Consider the following 25,757-nt stretch of genomic DNA (forward strand, 5'->3'; position numbering starts at 1 on the left):
AGATTTGTACCTTGTCAGCTCAGGGATTTGAACTTGCAACCTTCCGTTTACTAGTCCAATGCTCTAACCACCAGGCTACCCTGCGTACAGATAATTCTAAATTAACTTTGTCAGTGATCTGAAGAGACTAACTGAGGCAAAAAAAAGTGGCTTTTGTGACTGTTGTAAGCGGGAGGGGACTAACAGCTCATAGTGCATTTGGCTTCCTGACAACAAACAATATGCTTTATACCACTTCGATCTCTGTTTAATGTGAGTGAGGAGATTTTATCCATTCTCCTAAAAACTCTCTCTTGTCTGAGAGTACCTGTACACACATTATATCGGTAAGACTTTTTGGTAACCACTAAGCATTATGAAATGGGAAACAAATGCTATGATAGAATAAGCGTTTAGAAATCCAACTGAAACTATTTCAATCCCAATACCACAGACGTAGGGAGCAGACAGTGTTACGGTTCTTTAACATCTTAATTTAAAGGGGTATTAAAAGGGGTTTACAGGATAAAAGCAACACAAAACAAAACACATGGACAGGTCCAGGCACAGCACATACATGCGCGAGTCCATTGTTGATTGGCATAGAGCGTTCGTCACTTCCGCGTTGGCATCACAGAGTTCCGATGCGGTAGTTGCAGCCTAGTCATAGCAGGCCACGTCTGGAGAGGGTGGAGAAAAAGTCATCAGTAATGTCATCATACTGGAAACCAATTGGTACGCACTCACATGTCGTTCGGCTCTTCCCGAGCAGGGTCACACTCATCCAGTCCCCTCTCCCCCGACGGTAGTGGTGTGGATGAGCACAGCCTGTGGCAACTGTCTTGAACAGTCTCTGAGAGCGCAGGGGCAGCTCATTAACCCCAATAGTCCTCAGGTGTGGGGGCAATGCTCAGGTCCCTAATTAACAGACTCGTTCCCTCACAACAAAACGAGCACTAGAAAGAAGTTAGCAATTCAAAGGAAAGGAAGTCACTCAGATAAGTCAATAAGAAGTAAACCACAACACAGCACACCAGAGGAATAAATCAATGTTAAAGCACTTTTAAGTAAATCAATTCAAAATAAAGCACACACAAGGGGAAAGGAAAAGCACTAAATAGAACCATAAGAACACAAGACAGACACAAACACACACACACACTGGTGCTTGTATAAAGTGCTCTTTCAGCCTGTTTTCTAGCGGTCTTTGTGTCTGTAGTGTCTCTTTAGTGTTTCATCAACCATTTGAGCTAGTCATTAACACCATCACTAGCTTGAGAGAGAGGTGTGGAGACAATTAACAGAGCTGGAGATAAATGACACTTAACCAACTGCTGCTGGAGCTAACTTGATGTAGTGAGTGTTCTTTGTCTGATTTAATACCAGAGTCCATAACTAGGAGGATGAGAAGGATAACACCTTGACTGCATCCCAAATGGCACCCTATTTCCCATAGAGCTCTAGTCAAAAGTAGTACTCTATATAGGGAATAGGGTGAATCACATTGTACGTTAGTATAAGATTCACTATAGATTTTGTTTAGTATATAAGCTATAAGAAAGAGGTGAAGATGTTCCAGCCTATCAATAGAAAAAAATTGAGTGGAATCTTGCTTTCCCCATTAGATGTTCAAGACTCCATTATTCAAATCAAATCAACTGACATGATTTGAAATGGGAAAAGGAGAAAGTCTGGGTTGACCTCACCCTTGTCCACCTTGGCAATCCCCTCATATATATGTAAATGGGAACATGGCGTCTTGTTGTCACATCACCAGGTCATACATATGTAGGATCTTCATTTCATCACCCTGTTGCAGGATACCTATTTTAAAACATTTATCAGGTTTCAGGTAAGACCCAAGTGCAGACTGTGTTGAAGTAACAATGTGTATTGCAACAACAAGGGCAGGCCAACGACAGGCCAAGGCAGGCAGGAGTCGATAATCCAGAGTAGTGGGGCCAAGGTACAGGACGACAGGCATGCCCAGGGTCAGGTCAGGCAGAGGTCGGTAATCCAGAGTAGGGGCAAAGGCACCGGATGGCATGCATGCTCAGTCAGGACAGGCAAGGGTCTAAACCAGGAGGACGAGAAAAAGAGAGACTGAGGAAAAGCAAGCGCTGAGACAAATCGCTGGTTGACTTGAACAAACAAGACGAAATGGCACAGACAGACAAAAAACACAGGTATTTATTTTACCAGGCAAGTCAGTTAAGAACAAATTCTTATTTTCAATGACGGCCTGGGAACAGTGGGTTAACTGCCTGTTCAGGGGCAGAACGACAGATTTGTACCTTGTCAGCTCGGGGGTTTGAACTCACAACCTTGACGGTTACTAGTCCACCGCTCTAACCACTAGGCTACCCTGCCGCCCCCTGCCGTATAAATACCCAGGGGATAGGTGGGGAAGATGGGCGACACCTGGAGGGTCGTGGACACAAGCACAAGGACAGGTGAAACAGATCAGGGCATGACATATTTCCATATGAAATTTCAGACTTGATTTTCCCTTAAGAAAAATGTATCAGCCCGTACAAAAATGTACATGAATTATAATCCACCTAATAATTCACATTTCCCATTGCTGCAGGATTATTTTCCTGCTGTAACAAACTGGCTCAAATTAAGATCCTACATCTATATTGATCTAATTTATTCATCATATAGGAAAAGCATTCACTAATCCTCCGCTGTAATCGAATGTTGTTGTTATGACAGCTTCAAATGATTTGACGGGTCAAAATGAATTTGAATTAGAATGTTATTAAGATACGACAATAACTTAATAATAGCTCTAATTTAGTTTTTATTTATTAATGACAGAAATAGCAAAGCAACTTTGTGGAAATAGGTCTGTGGAACATGAAACAGTTCATCAGTAAAGAAACATCAGTAGAACCCAGTACAGCCAGTATTGATGTGTGTGTTTGTATTGGGCAGGGCTCATTTGAAAAGTGGACTTGGTCTCAATATGACACCCTGTTAAAAAATAGATTACTCAAATAATAAATAAAATATTAAGCTGGATTGCAAGTGATCTGTAATTCCTATTGGATTCCAGCCATGGTAGGGATGTCCAACAATCAGAATGTTTATTTACCCAGAACCTGCATTCAGAATGACTGCCAGATTTAGGAAGACTGAGATATGAAACGACCTAAACCATCTAAACTGGAACAACCATTACAGTAACGGGTGCAATAAGTCTACGCAATGTGATTCGTTTAGAAAAATTTATGTTATTTAAATTTGTTTAGCATCAGATTCATTAATCAATCATTATACATGCAAAAACACAGCTATTGAACAAACAACTCTAAAAATCATACTGTGTGATCTAGAAACAGGATAAGCCAGTTCTCTACAATCCCCATCAATGGAGGCTGGTGGGGGGAGCTATAGGAGGACGGGCTCATTATAATGGCTGGAATGGAGTCAATGGAACGGAGTCAAACATGTGGTTTCTGTGTTTGATCTGTTTGATACCGTTCCATTGATTCCATTCCAGCCATTACAATGAGCCCATCCTCCTATAGCTCCTCCCACCAGCCTCCACGGATCCTTATGTACTCTTCATACTTGTATTGTTTTTCAGGATTTAAGCTGTGGACAGTTGATCTCGAGTTATTGTGTTGTTGTCCTATAATTTCCGTCCACTATCAGGAAGAAAGAAACAGGATTATTGTGTTGTTTCCTTTGCAGTTGATATTTATGACCGACTGGCATACTGACTAGACTTACTGACTGGCTGGCTGGCTGGCTGGCTGACTGGCTGACTGACTGGCTGACTCAGTCCACTTCTCTGAAGCTTCTCTAGTGTTGTTTGATTTAATCATAGAATGGAAAAATTACAGTGTGGGCTTAAAGTCACTGTCTGTATCCCAGCTCATCTGATTTCTTAAAACCTAATCCAAAATACTCTTCTTCCTCCTGGCAAATGTCAAAGCAATATTGTACTGCCCACATCTAAATCAAATGGCACAGCAATATTGTACTGCCCACATCTAAATCAAATGGCACAGCAATATTGTACTGCCCACATCTAAATCAAATGGCACAGCAATATTGTACTGCCCACATCTAAATCAAATGGCACAGCAATATTGTACTGCCCACATCTAAATCAAATGGCAAAGCACACATTCATTTTTTAGTTGTTTTTTTTATAGACCATTTTGTGGTTTTGGTATTGGTCACATCATACAGTACAATAGCTTTTTCTATCTTGGCTTAAACGCACCACCTCATGGAGAGAACATGTAAATAATATTTTTCCTGTGTGTGTGTGTGTGTGTGTGTGTGTGTGTGTGTGTGTGTGTGTGTGTGTGTGTGTGTGTGTGTGTATGTGTGTGTATGTGTGAGAGAGAGAGAGAGTGCGTGCATGCGTGCGCACATCCTCAATATTTTGTCAATAACAAGGTATATAGTAGAGTGCTCTTCCCTCACATAAATTTGATCTTTTGACGAACAAGGCCAAAGCAGCAACAATGACCTCATAATGCAAGTCCATGAGTAGCAGCCTTGGATAGATACAACTATGCTGAGGTACACAGGCAACTACAGACACTCTTCATGCCAAAAATGTCCACAGCGCCTTCAGAAAGTATTCACACCGCTTGACTTTTTTCACATTTTGTTGTGTGACAGACTGAAATTAAAGTGGATTAAAGTTTGATTTTTTTGTCACTTTCCTACACACAATACACCATGATGTCAAAGTGTAATTAAAAAAAAAAAATGTTTACTACTTAATAAAAAATGAAAATCTGAAATGTATTGAGTCAAAAAGTAGTCAACCCCTTTGTTATGGCAAGCCTAAAGAAGTTCAAGAGTAAAAATGTGCTTAACAAGTCACATAATAAGTTGTATGGAATCTGTGTGCACAATATTAGTGATAAACATGATTTTTGAATGACTACTGTACCTCATCTCTGTAACCCACACAAACAATTATCTGTAAGGTCCCTCAGTCGAGCAGTGAATTTCAAACAGATTTAACCACAAAAAACAGGGAGGTTTTCCAATGCCTCGCAAAGAAGGGAACCTATTGTTAGATGCGTAAAAATAAAAATACAAAATAACACATGAATATCCCTTTGATCATGGGAAGGTGTTAATTACACTTTGGATGGTGTATCAATACACCAAGTCACTACAAAGATAGGCTTCCTTCCTAACTCAGTTGCCGGAGAGGAAGGAAACCACTCAGGGATTTCACCATCAAATCAAATCAAATGTTATTTGTCACATGCGCCGAATACAACAGGTGTAGACCTTAGAGTGAAATACTTACTTACAAGCCCTTAACCAACTATGTAGTTTTAAGAAACTTAAGAAAGTTTAAAAAAAGTAAGAGATAAGAAAAACAAATAATTAAAGAGCAGCAGTAGATAACAATAGCGAGGCTACATACAGGGGGTACCGTTACAGAGTCAATGTGTCAATGTGCTAATTGAGCTAATTATGTACATGCAGGTAGGGCTGTTAAAGTGGCTATGCATAGATAATAACAGAGAGTAGTAGCAGTGTGGGGGGGTGCAAATAGTCTGTGTAGCCATTTGATTAGCTGTTCAGGAGTCTAATTCCTTGGGGGTAGAAGCTGTTTAGAAGCCTCTTGGACCTGGACTTGGTACCGCTTGCAGTAGAGAGAGCAGTCTATGACTACGGTGGCTCGAGTCTTTGACAATTTTTAGGGCCTTCCTCTGACACCGCCTGGTATAGAGGTCCTGGATGGCAGGAAGCTTGGCCCCGGTGATGCACTGGGCCGTACGCACTACTCTCTGTAATGCCTTGCGGTCGAAGGCCGAGCAGTTGCCATACCAGGCAGTGATGCAACCCGTAAGGATGCTCTCGATGGTGCAACTGTAAATATCTTTTGAGGATCTGAGGACCTATACCAAATCTTCTCAGTGTCCTGAGGGGGAATAGGTTTTGTCGTGCCCTCTTCACAACTGTCTTGGTGTGCTTGGACCATGCTAGTTTGTTGTTGATGTGGACGCCAAGGAACGTGAAGCTCTCAACCTGCTCCACTACAGCACCAAGGTAATCTAGTGTGGTTTTAGTTCCAACCTCGCTCTGTGGTGGTATATACGACAGCTACAGAAAAAAACTGATTAAAACTCTCTTGGTAGATAGTGAGGTCTGCAGCTTGCTCCACCTCAGGCGAGCAAAACCTTGAGACGTCCTTTGATATCGTGCACCAACTGTTGTTGACATAAATGCAAAGGCCCCGGCCCAGTGTCTTACCAGAGGCTGCTGTTCTGTCTTGCCGATAGATTGTATAACCCGCCAGCTCTATGTTCTTAATTTCATTGTTCATCCATGACTCGGTGAAGCATAAAATATTACAGTTTTTAATGTCCTGTTGGTAGGATATACATGCTTTCAGTTCGTCCCATTTATTTTCTAGCGATTAAACGTTAGCTAGCAGAACGGAGGGCAAGGGCCACTCGTCGCCTGGTCCTCACAAGGCACCCTGATCTTGGTGACTTTAAAACAGTTACACAGTTTAATGGCTGTGAAAGGAGAAAACTGAGGATGGATCATCAACAATGTAATTACTCCACAATACTAGCCTAAATTACAAAATGAAAATAAAGAAGCCTGTATAGAATAAGAAAGTACCAAAACATGCATCCTGTTTGCAAAAAGGCACTAAAGTAATACTGAAAAAAATGTGGCAAAGCAATTCACTTTTTGTCCTGAATACGAAGTGTTATGTTTGGGAAAAATCAAATACAACACATTACTGAGTGCCACTCTCCTTATTTTCAAGCATTGTGGTGGCTGCATCATGTTATGGGTATGCTTGTAATCGTTAAGGACTTTTTCAGGATAAAAATGATGAATTCACCTTTCAGCAGAACAATAACCTAAAACACAAGGCCACATCTACACTAGAATTGCTTACCAAGAAGACTGTGAATGTTCCCGAGAGGCCGAGTTACAGTTTTGACTTAAATCTGCTTGAAAATCTATGTCAATACCTGAAAATAATTGTCTAGCTATGACCAACAACCAATTTGAGAGAATAATGGGCAAATGTTGCACAATCCAGGTGTGGAAAGCTCTAAGAGCAGGGGTATTCAGTGGGGTCACCAAAATATACTTTAGATTTTTGGTTTTTCTAAAGTACAGATATAAAGTACAGATGTGTAAAGTACAGATGTGGTATGGGACAATATACAAATATTTTTGAGAAAGATCATTTAAAAAATACAATTTTAAAGATGAAATGTATTTATTGGTTTCTTTTCATTTTGATAAGTGATGAAAATATAATTAATTGAAGGTTATTTGTTGATGTAACAAAATGTTATGTTATGATTTTAAGGTTGTGTTATTAGATTTTGGGTCGGGTGGGGTCACGAGAAGTTCTTACCACTGTCTTAGAGACTTGTCAGAAAGACTCACAGCTGTAATCACTGCCAAAGGTGATTCTAACATGTATTGACTCAGGAGTTTAATCAGTATAATCAGTATATTAGTGTTTTATTTTTCATGTATTTTTCACAAATGTTAGAATTTTTCTTCCACTTTGACAATGCAGAGATTACAGACAAAAAAAGAACAATTATAACCATTTTAATCCCAGTTTGTAACACAACAAAATGTGAAAAAAGTCAAGGGGTGTGAATACTTTCTGAAGGCACTGTAGGTGTCATTCAGAAGGAACCTAGAAGGAATTGAACATTGTGGGGTTCCTCTCCCATTATCCACTGGTGTATAAGGTTTGTTATCTAACACATAAAATAAAAAGAAGGTGAAGAATATTTTACAACAATCTGGACCAAGATACTGTATAATGCAGCATATGGATTGAGCAAGCACATGTGTGTCATCACTTTAGAAACAGATGAAAATGAAAACCTTGGACAGTATCAGAATCTTCATGACATGAAATATTTGAAACTCAATATTTTCATATCAGATAATGCCCCAAGTGACCTCTCACAGTTCAGGCATTATTTATTAAACCGTTATTTAACCTGGAAGTCCCATTGAAGTCAGAAGACGTCTTTCTCAAGGGAGACCTGGTTTAGTCTCAAATGGCACATTATTCCATTTAAAATGAACTACTTTTTACTGGGGCCCATAGTGACCTGATCAAAGGTAGTGCACTATATAGGGAACAGGGTGGCCTTTGGGATGTAACCCAGGATAATGACTGACATATACAGTTGAAGTCGGAAGTTTACATACACTTAGGTTGGAGTCATTAAAACTCGTTTTTCAATCACTCCACACATTTCTTGTTAACAAACTATGGTTTTGCCAAGTCGGTTAGGACATCTACTTTGTGCGTGACACAAGTAATTTATCCAACAATTGTTTACAGACAGATTATCTCAACTATAATTCACTGTATCACAATTCCAGTGGGTTAGAAGTTTACAAACACTAAGTTGACTGTACCTTTAAAGAGCTTGGAAAATTGGATTAATGGATTCATGGATTAAATAAGAAGCTTCTGATAGGATAATTGACATCATTTGAGTCAATTGGAGGTGTACCTGTGGATGTATTTCAAGGCCTACCTTCAAACTCAGTGCGTCTTTGCTTGACATCATGGGAAAATCAAAAGAAATCAGCCAAGACCTCAGAAAGAAAATTGTAGACCTCCACAAGTCTGGTCCATCCTTTGGAGCAATTTCAAAATGCCTGAAGGTACCACGTTCATCTGTACAAACAATAGTACGCAAGTATAAACACCATGGGACCATGCAGCTGTCATACCCCTCAGGAAAGAGACATGTTCTGTCTCCTAGAGATGAAGGTACTTCAGTGCAAAAAGTGCAAATCAATCCCAGAATAACAGCAAAGGACCTTGTGAAGATGCTGGAGGAAACAGGTACAAAAGTATCTATATCCACAGTAAAACGAGTCCTATATCGACATAACCTAAAAGGCCGCTTAGCAAGGAAGAAGCCACTGCTCCAAAACCGCCATAAAAAAGCCAGACTACGGTTTGCAACTGCACTTGGGGACAAAGATCGTACTTTTTGGAGAACTGTCCTCTGGTCTGATGAAGCAAAAAATAGAACTGTTTGGCAATAATGACCATCGTTATGTTTGGAGGAAAAAGGGGGAGGCTTGTAAGCCGAAGAACACCATCCCAACCGTGAAGCACGGGGGTGGCAGCATCATCTTGTGGGGGTGCTTTGCTGCAGGAGGGACTGGTGCACTTCACAAAACTGATGGCATCATGACGAGGGACAAGTATGTGTATAAATTGCAGCAACATCTCAAGACATCAGTCAGGAAGTTAAAGCTTGGTTGCAAATGGGTCTTCTAAATGGACAATGACCCCTAGCATACTTCCAAAGTTGTGGCAAAATGGCTTAAGTACAATAAGGTCAATGTATTGGAGTGGCCATCACAAAGCCCTGACCTCAATCCTATAGACAATTTGTGGGCAGAACTGAAAAGTGTGTGCGAGCAAGGAGGCCTACAAACCTGACTCAGTTACACCAGCTCTGTCAGGAGGAATGGGCCAAAATTCACCCAACTTATTGTGTGAAGCTTGTGGAAGGCCACCCGAAACGTTTGACCCAAGTTAAACAGTTTAAAGTCAATGTTATCAAATACTAATTGAGTGTATGTAAACTTCTGACCCACTGGGAATGTGATGAAAGAAAAAACCAACATAGACTGCCCACCCCAACTCACACCCTTACCATACTAAAACAAAGACAAAACAAAGGAACTAAGGTCAGAACGTCACAAGTATGTTAAACCTTTGGAGTGGGTGATAGCCTCAATTTGCATCTAGCTTGCGATGCATCATGGTAGATAATGAGGTGTTTTGCAAGATCCCTCTTGCAGAGAGCAGATAGCTCCCCTGTATAGCATCTACAATATCCTTAACTTATCAACCTGATGGGAGCTGATGGACACCACCACTGCTTGACACAGCCTCAGCTTAATGTCCTATTAAAATTCCTCTATAAAACTTATCCAGAGATGCGACACACACAGAAACGCAGATATACACTCAGTGGCATCTAGTACCTGGTGGGACCCTCCTTTGCCTCTAGAACAGCCTGAATACTTCGGGGCATGGAAGCGTTACTTAATTGGTATCAAGGGATGATTTGAGGCAGGATGGGGCCATGGACTCATGCTACTTACGCCAAATCTTGACTCTGCCATCAGCATGAAGCAATATGACCAGGCATTGTTTTTCCACCTCCTCAATTGTCCAGTGTTGGTGATCGCGTGCCCACTGGAGCCCCTTCTTATTGTTTTTAGCTGGTAGGAGAGGAACCCATTGTGGTCATATTTTGCAATAGTTCATCTGTTACAAGGACCTTACGAGTTGTGCGTTCCGAGATGTCGTTCTGCACACCACTGTTGTACTGAGTCTTTATTTACCCGTTTGTGGCCCGCCTGTTAGCTTGCACAATTCTTGACATTCTCCTTCAACCTCTCAGGAACGAGCTGTTATTGCCCACAGGACTGCCACTGACTGGATGTTTTTTGATTGTTGACCTATTCTCAATAAACACTAGACTCTGTCATCCGTGAAAAGCTCAGGAGGGCGGACGTTTCTGAGATACTGGAACCGGCGCGCCTGGCACCATCGATCATACCACGCTCAAAGTCACTTAGATCACTTGTTTTTCCCATTCTATCATTCAATCGAACAGTAACTGAATGCCTTGATGCCTGTCTGCCTGTTTTATGTAGAAAGCCACGGCCACGTGACTCTCTGTCTGTAGGACCGAACCGTTTTCGTGTACCTAATAAACTGTCCACTGAGTGTACTCACCACACACACACACACACCAAATGCTCTCTCAATCTCTCTCTTTTACTCATGTACTCACAAACCTGTAGGAAACATTCAAAATGCATATTGTTCATTCGACCTAGCTGACTGCTAAAGCTATTGGGGGATGTATGGCAGTCACTGAGTCACAGTGACATCTGTATGTCTGGAATTATGATGATGAAAGTCACTGTAGGGAAATGGAGTGGACTGATGCAAAAAGTGATGCACCACAAACGTCAGGAGGATAAGGATTGCAGATGTTCGGATGATTGAAACTCAACGAATATTGAATATTGCAATTATGCTTGGCTCAAGTTCATGATTTCACAGCAGTGCTGCAGATTGGGGCCAGAAAGGGTCTGTGGTTAAAAGGAGAATGGAATGTTCATCCCATAACGTGATGATGAGGCATGAGTTTATACAAAACAGAACGAGAATGGAGACCGAAAATGATGATTACATTCATGTACAGTACCAGTGAATATGGATGAGACCATCTGACAGTAAGCTTCAGAGTCATTGAGAGAGCATCTGATTTGTGTGTGTGTGTTCATTCACTGGGGGTCTCCATATGCCTGCTGCCCCTGAAGGAGAGCATAGAGGGATTATAGTCAGATCTTTATATTGACACATACAGTGCATTCGGAAAGTATTCAGGCCCCTTTGACTTTTTCCACATGTTGTTACTTTACAGCCTTATTCTAAAATCTACCCCATAATGACAAAGCAAAAACAGGTTTTTAGAATGTTTTGCAAATGTAATAAAAAAACGGAAATATTACATTTACATTAGTATTCAGACCCTTTACTGAGTACTAAAGCACCTTTTACTTAAGCACCTTTGGCATTGATTACAGCCTTGAGTCTTCTTGGGTATGACGCTACAAGTTTGGCACAGCTATAATTGGGGAGTTTCTCCCATTCTTCTCTGCAGATGCTCTCAAACTATGTTTGATCGGGTTCAAGTCCAGGCTCGGGTTCAAGTCCAGGTACACAGAGTCCCGAAGCCACTCCTGTGTTGTCTTGGCTGTGTTCTCATGGTCGTTGTCCTGTTGGAAGGTGAACCATCGCACCAGTCTGAGGTCCTGAGTGCCCTGCAGCAGGGCAAGGATCAAGGATCTCTGTGTACTTTTTTCCGTTCAACTTTCCCTCGATCCTGACTAGTCTCCAAGTCCCTGTTGCTGAAAAACATCTTCACAGGATGATGCTGCCACCACCATGCTTCATCGTAGGGATGGTGCAAGGTTTCCTCCAGACGTGACACTTGGCATTCAGGCCAAAGAGTTCAATCAGATTGTGCATGACCACATGCTGACACAAGGGCAAGTGCGCACACACACATCAAACTCTTACAATATTATGCCCACACACACAAACATAGCATGTACAGTACCAGTCAGAAGTTTGGACACAGCTACTCATTCAAGGGTTTTTCTTTATTTTTACTATTTTCTACATTGTAGAATAATATTGAAGACATCCAAACTATGACATAACACATATGCAATCATGTAGTAACCCAAAAAGAATCAAACAAATAAAAATATATTTGAGATTTGAGATTCTTCAAAATAGCCACCCTTTGCCTTTGTACACTCCTGGCATTCTCTCAACCAGCTTCATCCCACCATACCTTCTACGCTGTGCAATCCGGTTTCCGAGCCGGTCACGGGTGCACCTCAGCCACGCTCAAGGTACTAAACGATATCATAACCGCCATCGATAAAAGACAGTACTGTGCAGCCATCTTCATCGACCTGGCCAAGGCTTTCGACTCTGTCAATCACCGTATTCTTATGGGTTTCTCTAATGACTGCCTCGCCTGGTTCACCAACTACTTTGCAGACAGAGTTCAGTGTGTCAAATCGGAGGGCCTGTTGTCCAGACCTCTGGCAGTCTCTATGGGGGTACCACAGGGTTCAATTCTTGGGGCCGACTCTTTCCTCTGTATACATCAATGATGTCGCTCTTGCTGCGGGTGATTCCCTGATCCACCTCTACGCAGACGACACCATTCTGTATACTTCTGGCCCTTCCCTGGACACTGTGCTAACTAACCTCCAAACGAGATTCAATGCCATACAACACTCCTTCTGTGGCCTCCAACTGCTCTTAAACGCTAGTAAAACCAAATGCATGCTTTTCAACCGTTCGCTGCCTGCACCCGCACGCCCGACTAGCATCACCACCCTGGACGGTTTTGACCTAGAATATGTGCACAACTATAAATACCTAGGTGTCTGGCTAGACTGTAAACTCTCCTTCCAGACTCATATTAAACATCTCCAATCCAAAATCAAATCTAGAATCGGCTTTCTATTTCGCAACAAAGCCTCCTTCACTCACGCCGCCAAACTTGCCCTAGTAAAACTGACTATCCTACCGATCCTCGACTTCAGCGATGTCATCTACAAAATAGCTTCCAATACTCTACTCAGCAAACTGGATGCAGTCTATCACAGTGCCATCCGTTTTTTTACCAAATCACCTTATACCACCCACCACTGCGACCTGTATGCTCAAGTCGGTTGGCCCTCACCACATATTCGTCGCCAGACCCACTGGCTACAGGTCATCTATAAATCTTTGCTAGGTAAAGCTCTGCCTTATCTCAGTTCACTGGTCACGATAACAACACCCACCCGTAGCACACGTTCCAGCAAGTATATCTCACTGATCATCCCCAAAACCAACACCTCATTTGGCCGCCTTTCCTTCCAGTTCTCTGCTGCCAGTGACTGGAACGAATTGCAAAAATCGCTGAAGCTGGAGACGTATTTCCCTTACCAACTTTAAACATCAGCTATCTGAGCAGCTAACCGATCGCTGCAGCTGTACATAATCCATCTGTAAATAGCCCACCCAACCTACCTACCTCATCCCCATACTGTTTTTATTTACTTTTCTGCTCTTTTGCACACCAGTATCTCTACTTGCACATCATCATCTGCTCATTTATCACTCCAGTTTATTCTACTGTGTCATTGACTCGTTTATTGTGTTGTTGGCTTATTTATTGTTTATTCCATGTTATTCCATGTGTAACTCTGTTGTTGTCTGTGTCACGCTGCTTTGCTTTTTCTTGGTCAGGTCGCAGTTGTAAATGAGAACTTGTTCTCAACTAGCCTACCTGGTTAAATAAAGGTGAAATAGAAAATAAATTAAAAATGAGGTAGTAACCTGACATTTTTTCAATTAACAGGTGAGCCTTGCTAAAAGTACATTTGTGGAATTTCTTTCCTTCTTAATGCGTTTGAGCCAATCAGTTGTGTTGTGACAAGGTACAGTAAAGGTGGTCTACAGAGGATAGTCCTATTTGGTAAAATACCAAGTCCATATTATGGCAAGAACAGCTCAAATAAGGGAAGAGAAATGACAGTCCATCATTACTTTAAGACATGAAGGTCAGTCAATGCGGAACATTTTAAGAACTTTCAGGTGCAGTTGCAAAAACCATCCGCCATAGGAAAGGAAGAACCAGAGTTACCAGGACAATGACCCAACACACCTCCAGGGTGTGTGAGGGTTATTTGACCAAGAAGGAGAGTGATGGAGCACTGCATTAGATAACCTGGCCTCCACAATCACCGAACCTAAACCCAATTGAGGGTTATACTGTATGGGACAATATACTGTATGGGAACTCCTTCAAGACTGTTGGAAAAGCATTCCAGATTAAGCTAGTTGAGAGAATGCCAAGAGTGTGCAAAGCTGTCATCAAGGCAAAGGGGGGCTACTTTGAAGAATCTAAAATCTGAAATATATTTTGATTTGATTAACACTTTTTTGGTTACTACATGTGTTATTTCATTGTTTTGATGTCTTCACTATTATTATACAATGTAGAAAATAGTAAAAATAAAGAAAAACCCATGAATGAGTATGAGTGTCAAAACTTTTAACTGGTACTGTAGCTGAACAATTACTTATCTGTTACATTCCTCCTCCATTTACATGCATTCCATGCCCCGTTGAACCAAACCAGCACACTGACAACACGACTGACTCACTCTCTGAACCAAACCAAACCAGCACACTGACAACACGACTGACTCACTCTCTGAACCAAACCAAACCAGCACACTGACAACACGACTGACTCACTCTCTGAACCAAACCAAACCAGCACACTGACAACACGACTGACTCACTCTCTGAACCAAACCAAACCAAACCAGCACACTGACAACACGACTGACTCACTCTCTGAACCAAACCAAACCAAACCAGCACACTGACAACACGACTGACTCACTCTCTGAACCAAACCAAACCAGCACACTGACAACACGACTGACTCACTCTCTGAACCAAACCAAACCAAACCAGCACACTGACAACACGACTGACTCACTCTCTGTCATTACCTAACTGCAGTCTTTCAGAAACCAATGAACAGCTAACTGAATAGCTGTCTACAGGTCATTAGAGAGGACATTAACTGAACCTTCTTTTATTAGGTCATGGTACAGGGCTATACGCCTCTCAGTTGAAAGAATGGAATGTTGAGTAAAGTACTATATTTTCTACATGAATATGTTATAATGACATATTTCATACAGAACATTGAAAAGGATATTGGGCAGAATTTGAACAGTGGCCAGAGCATGGCCTGGTAATAAAAGGAGAATAACTCATAGGACACAATAAGGTGAAATTAAGCCTTCATTATCCCTTGATAATATAATGCACTGTCTGCCATTTAGCAGACGCTTTTATCCAAAGCAACTTAAAGTCATGTGTGCATACATTCTTGGGGGCAATCAAACCCAAAATCCATGGAGTTACATGGGACATGCAACTGAACCATCCAATTGAGCTAAGGCCTAGAAGGCTGTAAAGATGCTTCAGAAATTATTCAGAAGCAAATGTCATGCTATAAAGTGTGGCAGGGTGTTTTAACATTCCTGGCGAGTAAATTCGTAGCTCACCTGTTTCCGGGTTTGTCACCAATAGCGGAGAGGACCGTCACAGGCTGAAAAACAATCCTCCTAAGGCTCCTGGACTTGAATGAACCAGTCAAACGCGTTCATCAAAGGGGTGCATTTGGACCGGACCAACAGCCATCTATTGCTGCAGTGAGCGTGTGTGTGTGTCTTTGTTTAGAGTCTCTCTGCACGTTCACTTTGGCAGTCACTTGGTGAAGGTTTCTGGACTAGAAGTTACTGAATGCAACAAACATGTCACTAACAAACACAGTCATTGGGTGGGTGTCTCTCACATTTACTTGAACGGCATGCTGGGAAATATGCAAATACAGCTTTACAACCTACAATGTTAACCTCCCCGAAACAAAAAAAGTGTACCTGCATCAACTCTAAGAAAGTGTTCATTTAAGTCTGAATTTGCATCCATGGTGTTGCCGTGTAGTATCCAGATGTTCTGCAATAACTGTAGCATTTTAAAGGGTCACATTGTCTTCAATCTGTCAAAGCCACACTGTGATCATAGGTACTGTTAGCTTATAATATATTTATGAACTTTGAAAGCTGGATAGATTGTTGTAAAAATGGTGTCACTGTCTCTGTCAATTATCACTAGATAATGAATGCAATATATGGACCTGAAGTGGAATACGTCATAAAGATCTGCCAAGTATTGACAAATGTCACTTAACGTATGAAGACCTACCTCAAGCCTAATCAGTGTGTGTGTGTGTCTCTGTCCCCCCCTCTCTCTCTCTCTCTCTTTCTCTCTCTCAACCACTCTTTCCCCCATCTCTCTCTCTCTCTCTCTCTCTCTCTCTCTCTCTCTCTCTCTCTCTCTCTCTCTCTCACTTTCTTTCTTTCTCTCATCCACTCTCTCCTCCCTTTCTCTCTCTCTCTCTCTCCCTCTCTCTCTCTCTCTCGCTCTCTCTCTCTTTCTTTCATCCACTCTCTCCTCCCTCTCTCTCTCTCTCTCTCTCTCTCTCTCTCTCTCACTTTCTTTCTTTCTCTCATCCACTCTCTCCTCCCTCTCTCTCTCTCTCTCTCTCCCTCTCTCTCTCTTTCATCCACTCTCTCCTCCCCCTCTCTCTCTCCCCCTCTCCCCTCTCTTTCTCTCTCTCAACCACTCTCTCCCACTCATCTCTCCCCCTCTCCCCCTCCCCCTCTCTTTCTCTCTGTCTCTCTTTCTCTCACTCTCTCTCTTTCTCTCATCTACTCTCTCCCTCTCTCTCTCTCTCTCTCTCTCTCTCTCTCGCTCTCTCTCTCTCTTTCGTTCATCCACTCTCTCCTCCCCCTCTCCCTCTCTCCCCTCTCTCTCTCTCTCTCTCGCTCTCTCTCACCCTCTCCCTCTTCCACCCCTCTCTCCCCCCTCTCTCCCTCTCTCTCTCCCCCTCTCTCATCCTCTCTCTCCTCACCCCGTTCTCTCTCCTTCCCTCTCACTCCCTAACTCTCTCTCACCCCCCCTCTTTCTATCTCACCCATCTCTCTCTCTTCCCTCCTCACTCTCTCCCCCTCTCTCTCCTCACCCTCTTTCTCTCTCCCACTTCTATCTCCTTCTCTCTCCCCTTCTCTCTCTCATCCTCTCTCTCCTCCCCCTCTCTCACTTTCTCCTCCTCTCTCTCTCTTTCTCTCCCCCCTGCCTCTCTCTCTCTTTCTCTCTCTTCTCCCCCTCCCTTTCTCCAGTCTGATGTCAGGGCTAGCAGCCCTAGATGCTAAGTGTTCCAGCAGACTGGGCCTTATCACCGTGTCTTACTACCTGTGGACCACCTTTGTAGCAGTGGTGGTGGGCATCATCATGGTGTCCGTCATCCACCCTGGAGGAGCAGCCCAGAAGGAGGACTCCGAGGACAGCGGCAAGGCCATCATGAGCTCTGCCGACGCCCTGCTTGACCTCATCCGGTAAGATTGCCTACCCGCTCACCACCCACACACCGACCCAAACACACACACACACCACCTACCCACCCATCCACCCACTCACAACACAATCACCTTCCACGCACCTGCCCACTCACCACCCACCCTTTAGAACTTACTCATTCACACATTTTAAGTCTGTGTAGACCAATGCACTTCATTTGGATGTTCGCCTGAAGAAAACATGTAGAAAGTAAATAGAGTAATTTGTACTGTACTAGCGAGCAATCATGTGCGCTGGCCTGAGAATTTGAAATATTTCAAATAGTATTTTAACCCAGGTCTGCTGCTGAACATGCTCATACAGTACATGTACATACTATCACCAGTCAACCTTATTAACACTACGGATGAAGACGATGGGCCAGGACCCCACAAGATGGTGTTGATTCACTGTACTACATATTCTCACGTTCAGAACTGAACTTAGTGATTGAATCGCAGATGAGATTAAGGATATATCTCAACAGCTAGGCTATCTCTGTCTGTGGAATATTAAAGACATGGCACTATATTCCCTTAATAGTGCACTACTTTTGAACAGGGCCCATAGGGATGTAGTTAAAGGTCGTGCACTATATATAGGGTGCCATTTGGAGCTCAACCATGGTTCAGAGGCAACCACCTTGAGTATTACATTTGTATTCAGTTTTTCTGCTTCTTTCTCCTCTAAATGTGTGTGGCCTTGTTAGAGTCAGCCAACCATACACTTGTATCTTGAAAGTACTTCAGTGAAAGGATAACAGTTAAAGTGATGAGTCCGAATGCTCATCTTCAGCTGGATAGATGGGTCTCTCTCAAAATAAATGTTTTGATGGGGCAGACTCCACAGCTTGTACATTGTGATATATTACAGTGCTCTTAGAGCATGTTGTGGTATTTGGTCATGTTGCCTTTGGCCGTTTGCACTGTTCAAACCGAGAGAGACTTCATTTGAACTGCTCTCTGCTAAGGACAAATTCAAGTCACTAACGTCAGTGCTGCACAGTGAAGTAGCCTAGCCTGTACCCGTAACAGTCCACTCTCCACTGGAGACATACCTCTTTCTAGATACATCCCAGCAGTGTCATTGTATTTGCCCCAAATGGCACCCTATTCCCAAAATAGTGCCCTATAAACAGAATAGGGTGCCGTTTGGGATGCAATCATTATGTCATGGTGTTAGAATAACAGCATGCACAGCACCAAGACAATTAGTTCTACACTCCCCTATGTATTTATTTGGACAGTGAAGGTAAAATGTTTAATTTGGCTCTATACTCCAGCATTTTGTATATGATATCAAACAAAACAGAATGTCACCTTTTATTTGAGGGTATTTTCATGCATATCTGTTTTACTGTTTAAAAATTAAAGCACTTTATGTATCTAGTCCCCCCATTTGAAGGCAGTGGTGTAAAGAACTTAAGTAAAAAATACTTGAAAATACTACTTAAGTAGTTTTTTGGGGTATATGTACTTTACAATTTATATTTTTGACAACTTTTACTTTTACTTCATTACATTCCTAAAGAAAATTATGTACATTTTCCCTGACACCCAAAAGTACTCGTTACATTTTGAATGCTTAGCAGGACAGGAAAGGTGTCTAATTCACACACTTATCAAGATAACATATCTGATCATCCCTACTGTCTCTGATCTGGCGGACTCACTAAACACATGCTTCATTTGTAAATTATATCTGAGTGTTGGAGCATGCCCCTAGCTATCCGTAAATGAAAAAAACAAGAAAATGTTGCCGTCTAGTTAGCTTAATATAAGGAATTTGAAATGATTTATACTTTTACAATGACATTTACTTTTGATACTTAAACAGTTTAAAACCAAATACTTTTTGACTTTTACTCAAGCAGGATTTTACTGAGTGACTTTCACTTTTACATGAGTCATTTTCTATTAAGGTTTCTTTACTTTTACTCAAGCAGGATTTTACTGAGTGACTTTCACTTTTACATGAGTCATTTTCTATTAAGGTTTCTTTACTTTTACTCAAGCAGGATTTTACTGAGTGACTTTCACTTTTACATGAGTCATTTTCTATTAAGGTTTCTTTACTTTTACTCAAGCAGGATTTTACTGAGTGACTTTCACTTTTACATGAGTAATTTTCTATTAAGGTTTCTTTACTTTTACTCAAGTATGACAATTGGGTACTTTTTCCACCACTATTTGAAGGTGTCAAATTAATTTATAGTGCATTGCCAATAACAGGGGAGGTTAGCATTTTGGGGGGAGGGTGTGATATTTATGCCTCTGTAACTTTCTCACTCAAAAAGGCAAGACGGATACATATGAAAATGCCCTCAAATAAAAGGAGACATTCTGTACTGTCTCTCATACAGAATAAAATATTGAATCTCAAATCCAAAATGCTGGAGTATTAAACGTTTTAGCTTCACTGTCCAAATAAATACGTATGGGAGTGTATATCTGAGAGACTAAGTGGCTTTTTGGGTGAATCTTGAGGGACCAAAAAAGTAGATGACTAGCCTGATGGGTCATGGTTACAGTACATGGTGTCAGTGGGGAGCAGATGAGCAGCAGTTGGAAGTACACACTTAAGATAAGTGTTACAGTGGGGCAAAAAAAGTATTTAGTCAGCCACCAATTGTGCAAGTTCTCCCACTTCAAAAGATGAGAGATGCCTGTAATTTTCATCATAGGTACACTTCAACTATGACAGACAAAATGAGAAAAAAAAATCCAGAAAATCACATTGTAGGATTTTTTATGAATTTATTTGCAAATTATGGTGGAAAATAAGTTTTTGGTCACCTACAAACAAGCAAGATTTCTGGCTCTCACAGACCTGTAACTTCTTCTTTAAGAGGCTCCTCTGTCCTCCACTCGTTACCTGTATTAATGGCACCTGTTTGAACTTGTTATCAGTATAAAAGACACCTGTCCACAACCTCAAACAGTCACACTCCAAACTCCACTATGGCCAAGACCAAAGAGCTGTCAAAGGACACCAGAAACAAAATTGTAGACCTGCACCAGGCTGGGAAGACTGAATATGCAATAGGTAAGCAGCTTGGTTTGAAGAAATCAACTGTGGGAGCAAATATTAGGAAATGGAAGACATACAAGACCACTGATAATCTCCCTCGATCTGGGGCTCCACGCAAGATGCCCGTCTGAAGTTTGCTAGAGAGCATTTGGATGATCCAGAAGAAGATTGGGAGAATGTCATATGGTCAGATGAAACCAAAATATAACTTTTTGGTAAAAACATTCTCGTCGTGTTTGGAGGACAAAGAATGCTGAGTTGCATCCAAAGAACACCATACCTACTGTGAAGTACGGGGGGGGGGGGAACATCATGCTTTGGGGCTGTTTTTCTGCAAAGGGACCAGGACGACTGATCCGTGTAATGGAAAGAATGAGTGGGGCCATGTATCGTGAGATTTTGAGTGAAAACCTCCTTCCATCAGCAAGGGCATTGAAGATGAAATGTGGCTATGTCTTTCAGCATGACAATGATCCCAAACATTTCAAGGTCCTGGAGTGGCCTAACCAGTCTCCAGATCTCAACCCCATAGAAAATCTTTGGAGGGAGTTGAAACTCTGTGTTGCCCAGCAACAGCCCCAAAACATCACTGCTGTAGAGGAGATCTGCATGGAGGAATGGGCCAAAATACCAGCAACAGTGTGTGAAAACCTTGTGAAGACTTACAGAAAACGTTTGACCTCTGTCATTGACAACAAAGGGTATATAACAAAGTATTGATATAAACTTTTGTTATTGACCAAATACTTATTTTCCACCATAATTTGCAAATAAATTAATTAAAAATCCTACAATGTGATTTTCTGGATTTTTTTTCTCATTTTGTCTGTCATAGTTGAAGTATAACTATGATGAAAATGACAGGCCTCTCTCATCTTTTTAAGTGGGAGAACTTGCACAATTGGTGGCTGACTAAATACTTTTTTGCCCCACTGTACATGTAGGTAGAGGTAAAGTGACTGTGCATAAATAATAAACAGAGAGTAGCAGCAGTGTAAAAATGGGGGTGGAGGAGTCAAAAAGCCTGGGTAGTCATTTGATTAGCTGTCCAGGAGTCTTATGGCTTGGGGGTAGAAGCTGTTAAGAAGCCTTTTGGACCTAGACTTGGCGCTCCGGTAACGCTTGCCGTGCGGTAGCACAGAGAACAGTCTATAGAGGTCCTGGATGAATGGAAGGTTGGCCCCAGTGATGTACTGGGCCGTACGCATTACCCTCTGTACTGCCTTGCTGTTGGAGGCCGAGCAGTTGTCATACCAGGCAGTGATGCAACCAGTCAGGAATCTCTCGATGGTGCAGCTGTAGAACTTTTTGAGGATCTGAGGACCCATGTAAAATCTTTTAAATCTCCTGAGGGGGAATAGGTTTTGTCGTGCCCTCTTCACGACTGTCTTGGTGTGCTTGGACCATGATAGTTTGTTGATGATGTGGACACCAAGGTCCTTGAAGCTCTCAACCTCCTCCACTGCAGCCCCTTCAATGAGAATGGGGGCGTGCTCGGCCCTACTTTTCCTGTAGTCCACAATCATCTCCTTTGTCTTGATCACTTTGAGGTAGAGGTTGCTATCCTGGCACCACACTGCTAGGTCTCTGACCTCTACGCTGTCGTTGTCGGTGATCAGGCCTACAACTGTTGTGTCGTCAGCAAACATAATGATGGTGTTGGAGTGGTGCTTGGCCATGCAGTCATTGGTGAACAGGGAGTACAGGAGGGGACTGAGCACGCAACCCTGAGGGGCCCTCGCATTGAGGATCAGTGTGGCAGATCTGTTGTTACCTACTCTTACCACCTGGTGGTGGCCTGTCAGGAAGTCCAGAATCCAGTTGCAGAGGGTGGTGTTTAATCCCAGGGTCCTAAGCTTTGGGATGAGCTTTGAAGGCACTATGGTGTTGAACGCTGAGCTGTAGTCAATGAACAGCATTCTCACGTAGGTGTTCCTTTTGTCAAGGTTGAAAAGGGCAGTGTGGAGTGCAATAGAGATTGCATCATCTGTGGATCTGTTGGGGCAGTATACAAATTGGAGTGGATCTAGGGTATCCGGGTTGATGGTGTTGATGTGACCCATGACCAGCCTTCAAAGCACTTCAGGGCTACAGACGTGACTGCTACGGGTCGGTAGTCTTTTAGGCAGGTTACCTTAGTGTTCTTGGGCACAGGTGGTCTGCTTGAAACATGTTGGTATTACAGACTCGGTCAGGGATAGGTTGAAAATGTCAGTGAAGTAATTTGCCAGTTGGTCAGCGCATGCTCAGAGTACACATCCTGGTAATCTGTCTGGCCCTGCGGCCTTGTGAATGTTGACCGCTCTCCATCGGCTATGGAGAGCATGATCACACAGTCGTCCAGAACAGCTGGTGCTCTCATGCATGCTTCAGTGTTGCTTGCCTCGAAGTGAGCATAGAAGTAATTTAGCTCATCTGGTAGGCTCGTTTCACTCGCAGCTGTGATTCCCTTTGTAGTCCGTAATAGTTTGCAAGCCCTGCCACATCCAATGAGCGTCGTAACCGGTGTAGTACGATTCGATCTTAGTCCTGTATTGATGCTTTACCTGTTTGATGGTTCGTCAGAGGGCATAGCGGATTTCTCATAAGCGTCCGGGTTAGAGTCCCGCTCTTTGAAAGCAGCAGCTCTACTGTTTAGCTCAGTGCAGAAGTTGCCTATAATTCATGGCTTCTGGTTGGGGTATGTACGTATGGTCACTTTAGGGACGACGTCATCAATGCACTTATTGGTGAAGACAGTGACTGATGTGGTGTACTCCTCAATGCAATCGAGAAGAATCCCGGAACATATTCCAGTCTGTGCTAGCAGAACAGTCCTGTAGCTTAGCATCTATGTCATCTGACCACTTCCGTATTGAGCGAGTCACTGGTACTTCCTGCTTTAGTGTTTGCTTGTAAACAGGAATCAGGAGGATAGAGTTATGGTCAGATTTGCCAATTATTTATTTTTTATTTTTTTATTTCACCTTTATTTAACCAGGTAGGCTGGTTGAGAACAAGTTCTCATTTACAACTGCAACCTGGCCAAGATAAAGCAAAGCAGTGCGACACAAACAACAACGCAGAGTTATACATGGAATAAACAAACATACAGTCAATAACACAATAGAAAAAGTATATATACAGTGTATGCAAATGAGGTGAGTTAAGGGAGTAAATAGGCCATAGTGGCGAAATAATTACAATTTAGCAACTAAACACTGTGGAGAAGATAGATGTGCAGAAGATGAATGTGCAAGTAGAGAAACTGGGGAGCAAAGGAGCAAAAAAAATAACAGTATGGGGATGAGGTAGTTGATTGGGCTGTTAACAGATGGGCTATGTACAGGTGCAGTGGTCTGTGAGCTGCTCTGACAGCTGGTGCTTAAAGTTAGTGAGGGAGATATGAGTCTCCAGCTTCAGTGATTTTTACAGTTCCTTCCAGTCAGTGGCAGCAGAGAACTGTAACGAAAGGTGACCAAAGGAAGAATTGGCATTGGGGGTGACCAGTGAAATATGCCTGCTGGAGCGCGTGCTACTTGTGGGTGCTGCAATGGTGACCAGTGAACTGAGATAAGGTGGGGATTTACCTAGCAAAGACTTATAGTTGACCTGGAGCCAGTGGGTTTGGATACGAATATGAAGCAAGGGCCAGCCAACGAGAGCATATAGGTCACAGTCGTGGGTAGTATATGGGGCTTTGGTAACAAAATGGATGCCACTGTGATAGACTGCATCCAATTTGCTGAGTAGCGTGTTGGAGGCTATTCTGCAAATGACATCGCCAAAGTCAAGGATCGTTAGGATGGTCAGTTTTACAAGGGTTTGTTTGGCAGCATGAGTGAAGGATGTTTTTTTGCGAAATAGGAAGCCAATTCTACATTTAATTTTGGATTGGAGATGCTTAATGTGAATCTTGAAGGAGAGTTTACAGTCTAACCTGACACCTAGGTATTTGTAGATGTCCACATGTTCTAGGTCAGAACCGTCCAGAGTAGTGATGCTGGACGGGTAGGCAGGTGCTGGTAGCAAACGGTTGAAGAGCTTAACTTGCATTTAAGAGCGGTTGGAAGCCACGGAAGGAGTTGTATGGTATTGCAGCTCGTATGGAGGTTAGTTAACACAGTGTCCAAAGAAGGGCCAGAAGTATACAGAATGGCATCGTCTGCGTAGAGGTGGATCAGATAATCACCAGCAGCAAGAGCGACGTCATTGATGTATACAGAGAAAAGAGTCAGCCCGAGAATTCAACCCTGTTGCACCCTCATAGAGACTGCCAGAGGTCAGGACAACAGGCCCTCCAATTTGACACACTGAACTTTGTCTGAGAAGTACCAGGCGAGGCAGTCATTTGAGAAACCAAGGCTGTTGAGTCTGCTGATAAGAATGTGGTGATTGACAGAGTCGAAAGCCTTGACCAGGTCGATGAATAGAGCTGCACAGAATTGTCTATTATTGATGGAGGTTATGATATTGTTTAGAACCTTGAGCGCGACTGAGGTGCACCCATGACCAGCTCGGAAACCAGATTGCATAGCGGAGAAGGTGTGGTGGGATTCGAAATGGTCGGTGATCTGATTGTTAACTCGGCTTTCGAATACCTTGGAATAACTTGGATGACCGCGGCAGTTTTCCAATGTTTGGGGATCTCAGACGATACAAAAGAGAGGTTGAACAGGCTAGGGTTGCAACAATGACGGCTGATCATTTTAGAAGAGAGGGTCCAGATTGTCTAGCCCTGCTGATTTGTAGGGGTCCAGATTTTACACCTCTTTCAGAACATCAGCAATCTGGATTTGGGTGAAGGAGAAATGGGGAGGCTTGGGCAAGTTGCTGTGAGGGGTGCAGGGCTGTTGACTGGGGTAGGGGTTGCCAAGTGGAAAGCATGGCCAGCCATAGAAAAATGCTTTTTGAAATTCTCAATTATCGTGGATTTATCGGTGGTGACAGTGTTTCCTAGCCTCTGTGCAGTGGGCAGCTGGGAGGAGATGCTCTTATTCTCCATGGACATTTTGGACTTTGTGCTGCAGGATGCAAATTTCTGTTTGATAAAGCTAGCCTTTGCTTTCCAAACTGCCTGTGTATATTGGTTCCTAACTTCCCTGAAAGTTGCATATCGTGAGGGCTATTCGATGCTAATTCAGTATGCCACAGGATGTTTTTGTGCTGG

The 25,757-nt window shown here is 42.6% G+C and overlaps 1 protein-coding gene across 1 annotated transcript in view; it reads left to right on the forward strand.

Annotated features, from left to right (window-relative positions):
* Positions 1–25,757, forward strand: part of slc1a7b (solute carrier family 1 member 7b) — a 123,663-nt gene that overhangs the window by 70,661 nt on the left and 27,245 nt on the right. The window contains exon 3 of the mRNA XM_021604547.2: positions 17,362–17,577. Within this exon, the coding sequence (XP_021460222.2) occupies positions 17,362–17,577 (216 nt within the window). The remainder of the gene's footprint in view (positions 1–17,361; positions 17,578–25,757) is intronic.

Source organism: Oncorhynchus mykiss, chromosome 5 (genome assembly GCF_013265735.2).
Source record: "Oncorhynchus mykiss isolate Arlee chromosome 5, USDA_OmykA_1.1, whole genome shotgun sequence".
Taxonomy (NCBI): Eukaryota; Metazoa; Chordata; class Actinopteri; order Salmoniformes; family Salmonidae; genus Oncorhynchus; species Oncorhynchus mykiss.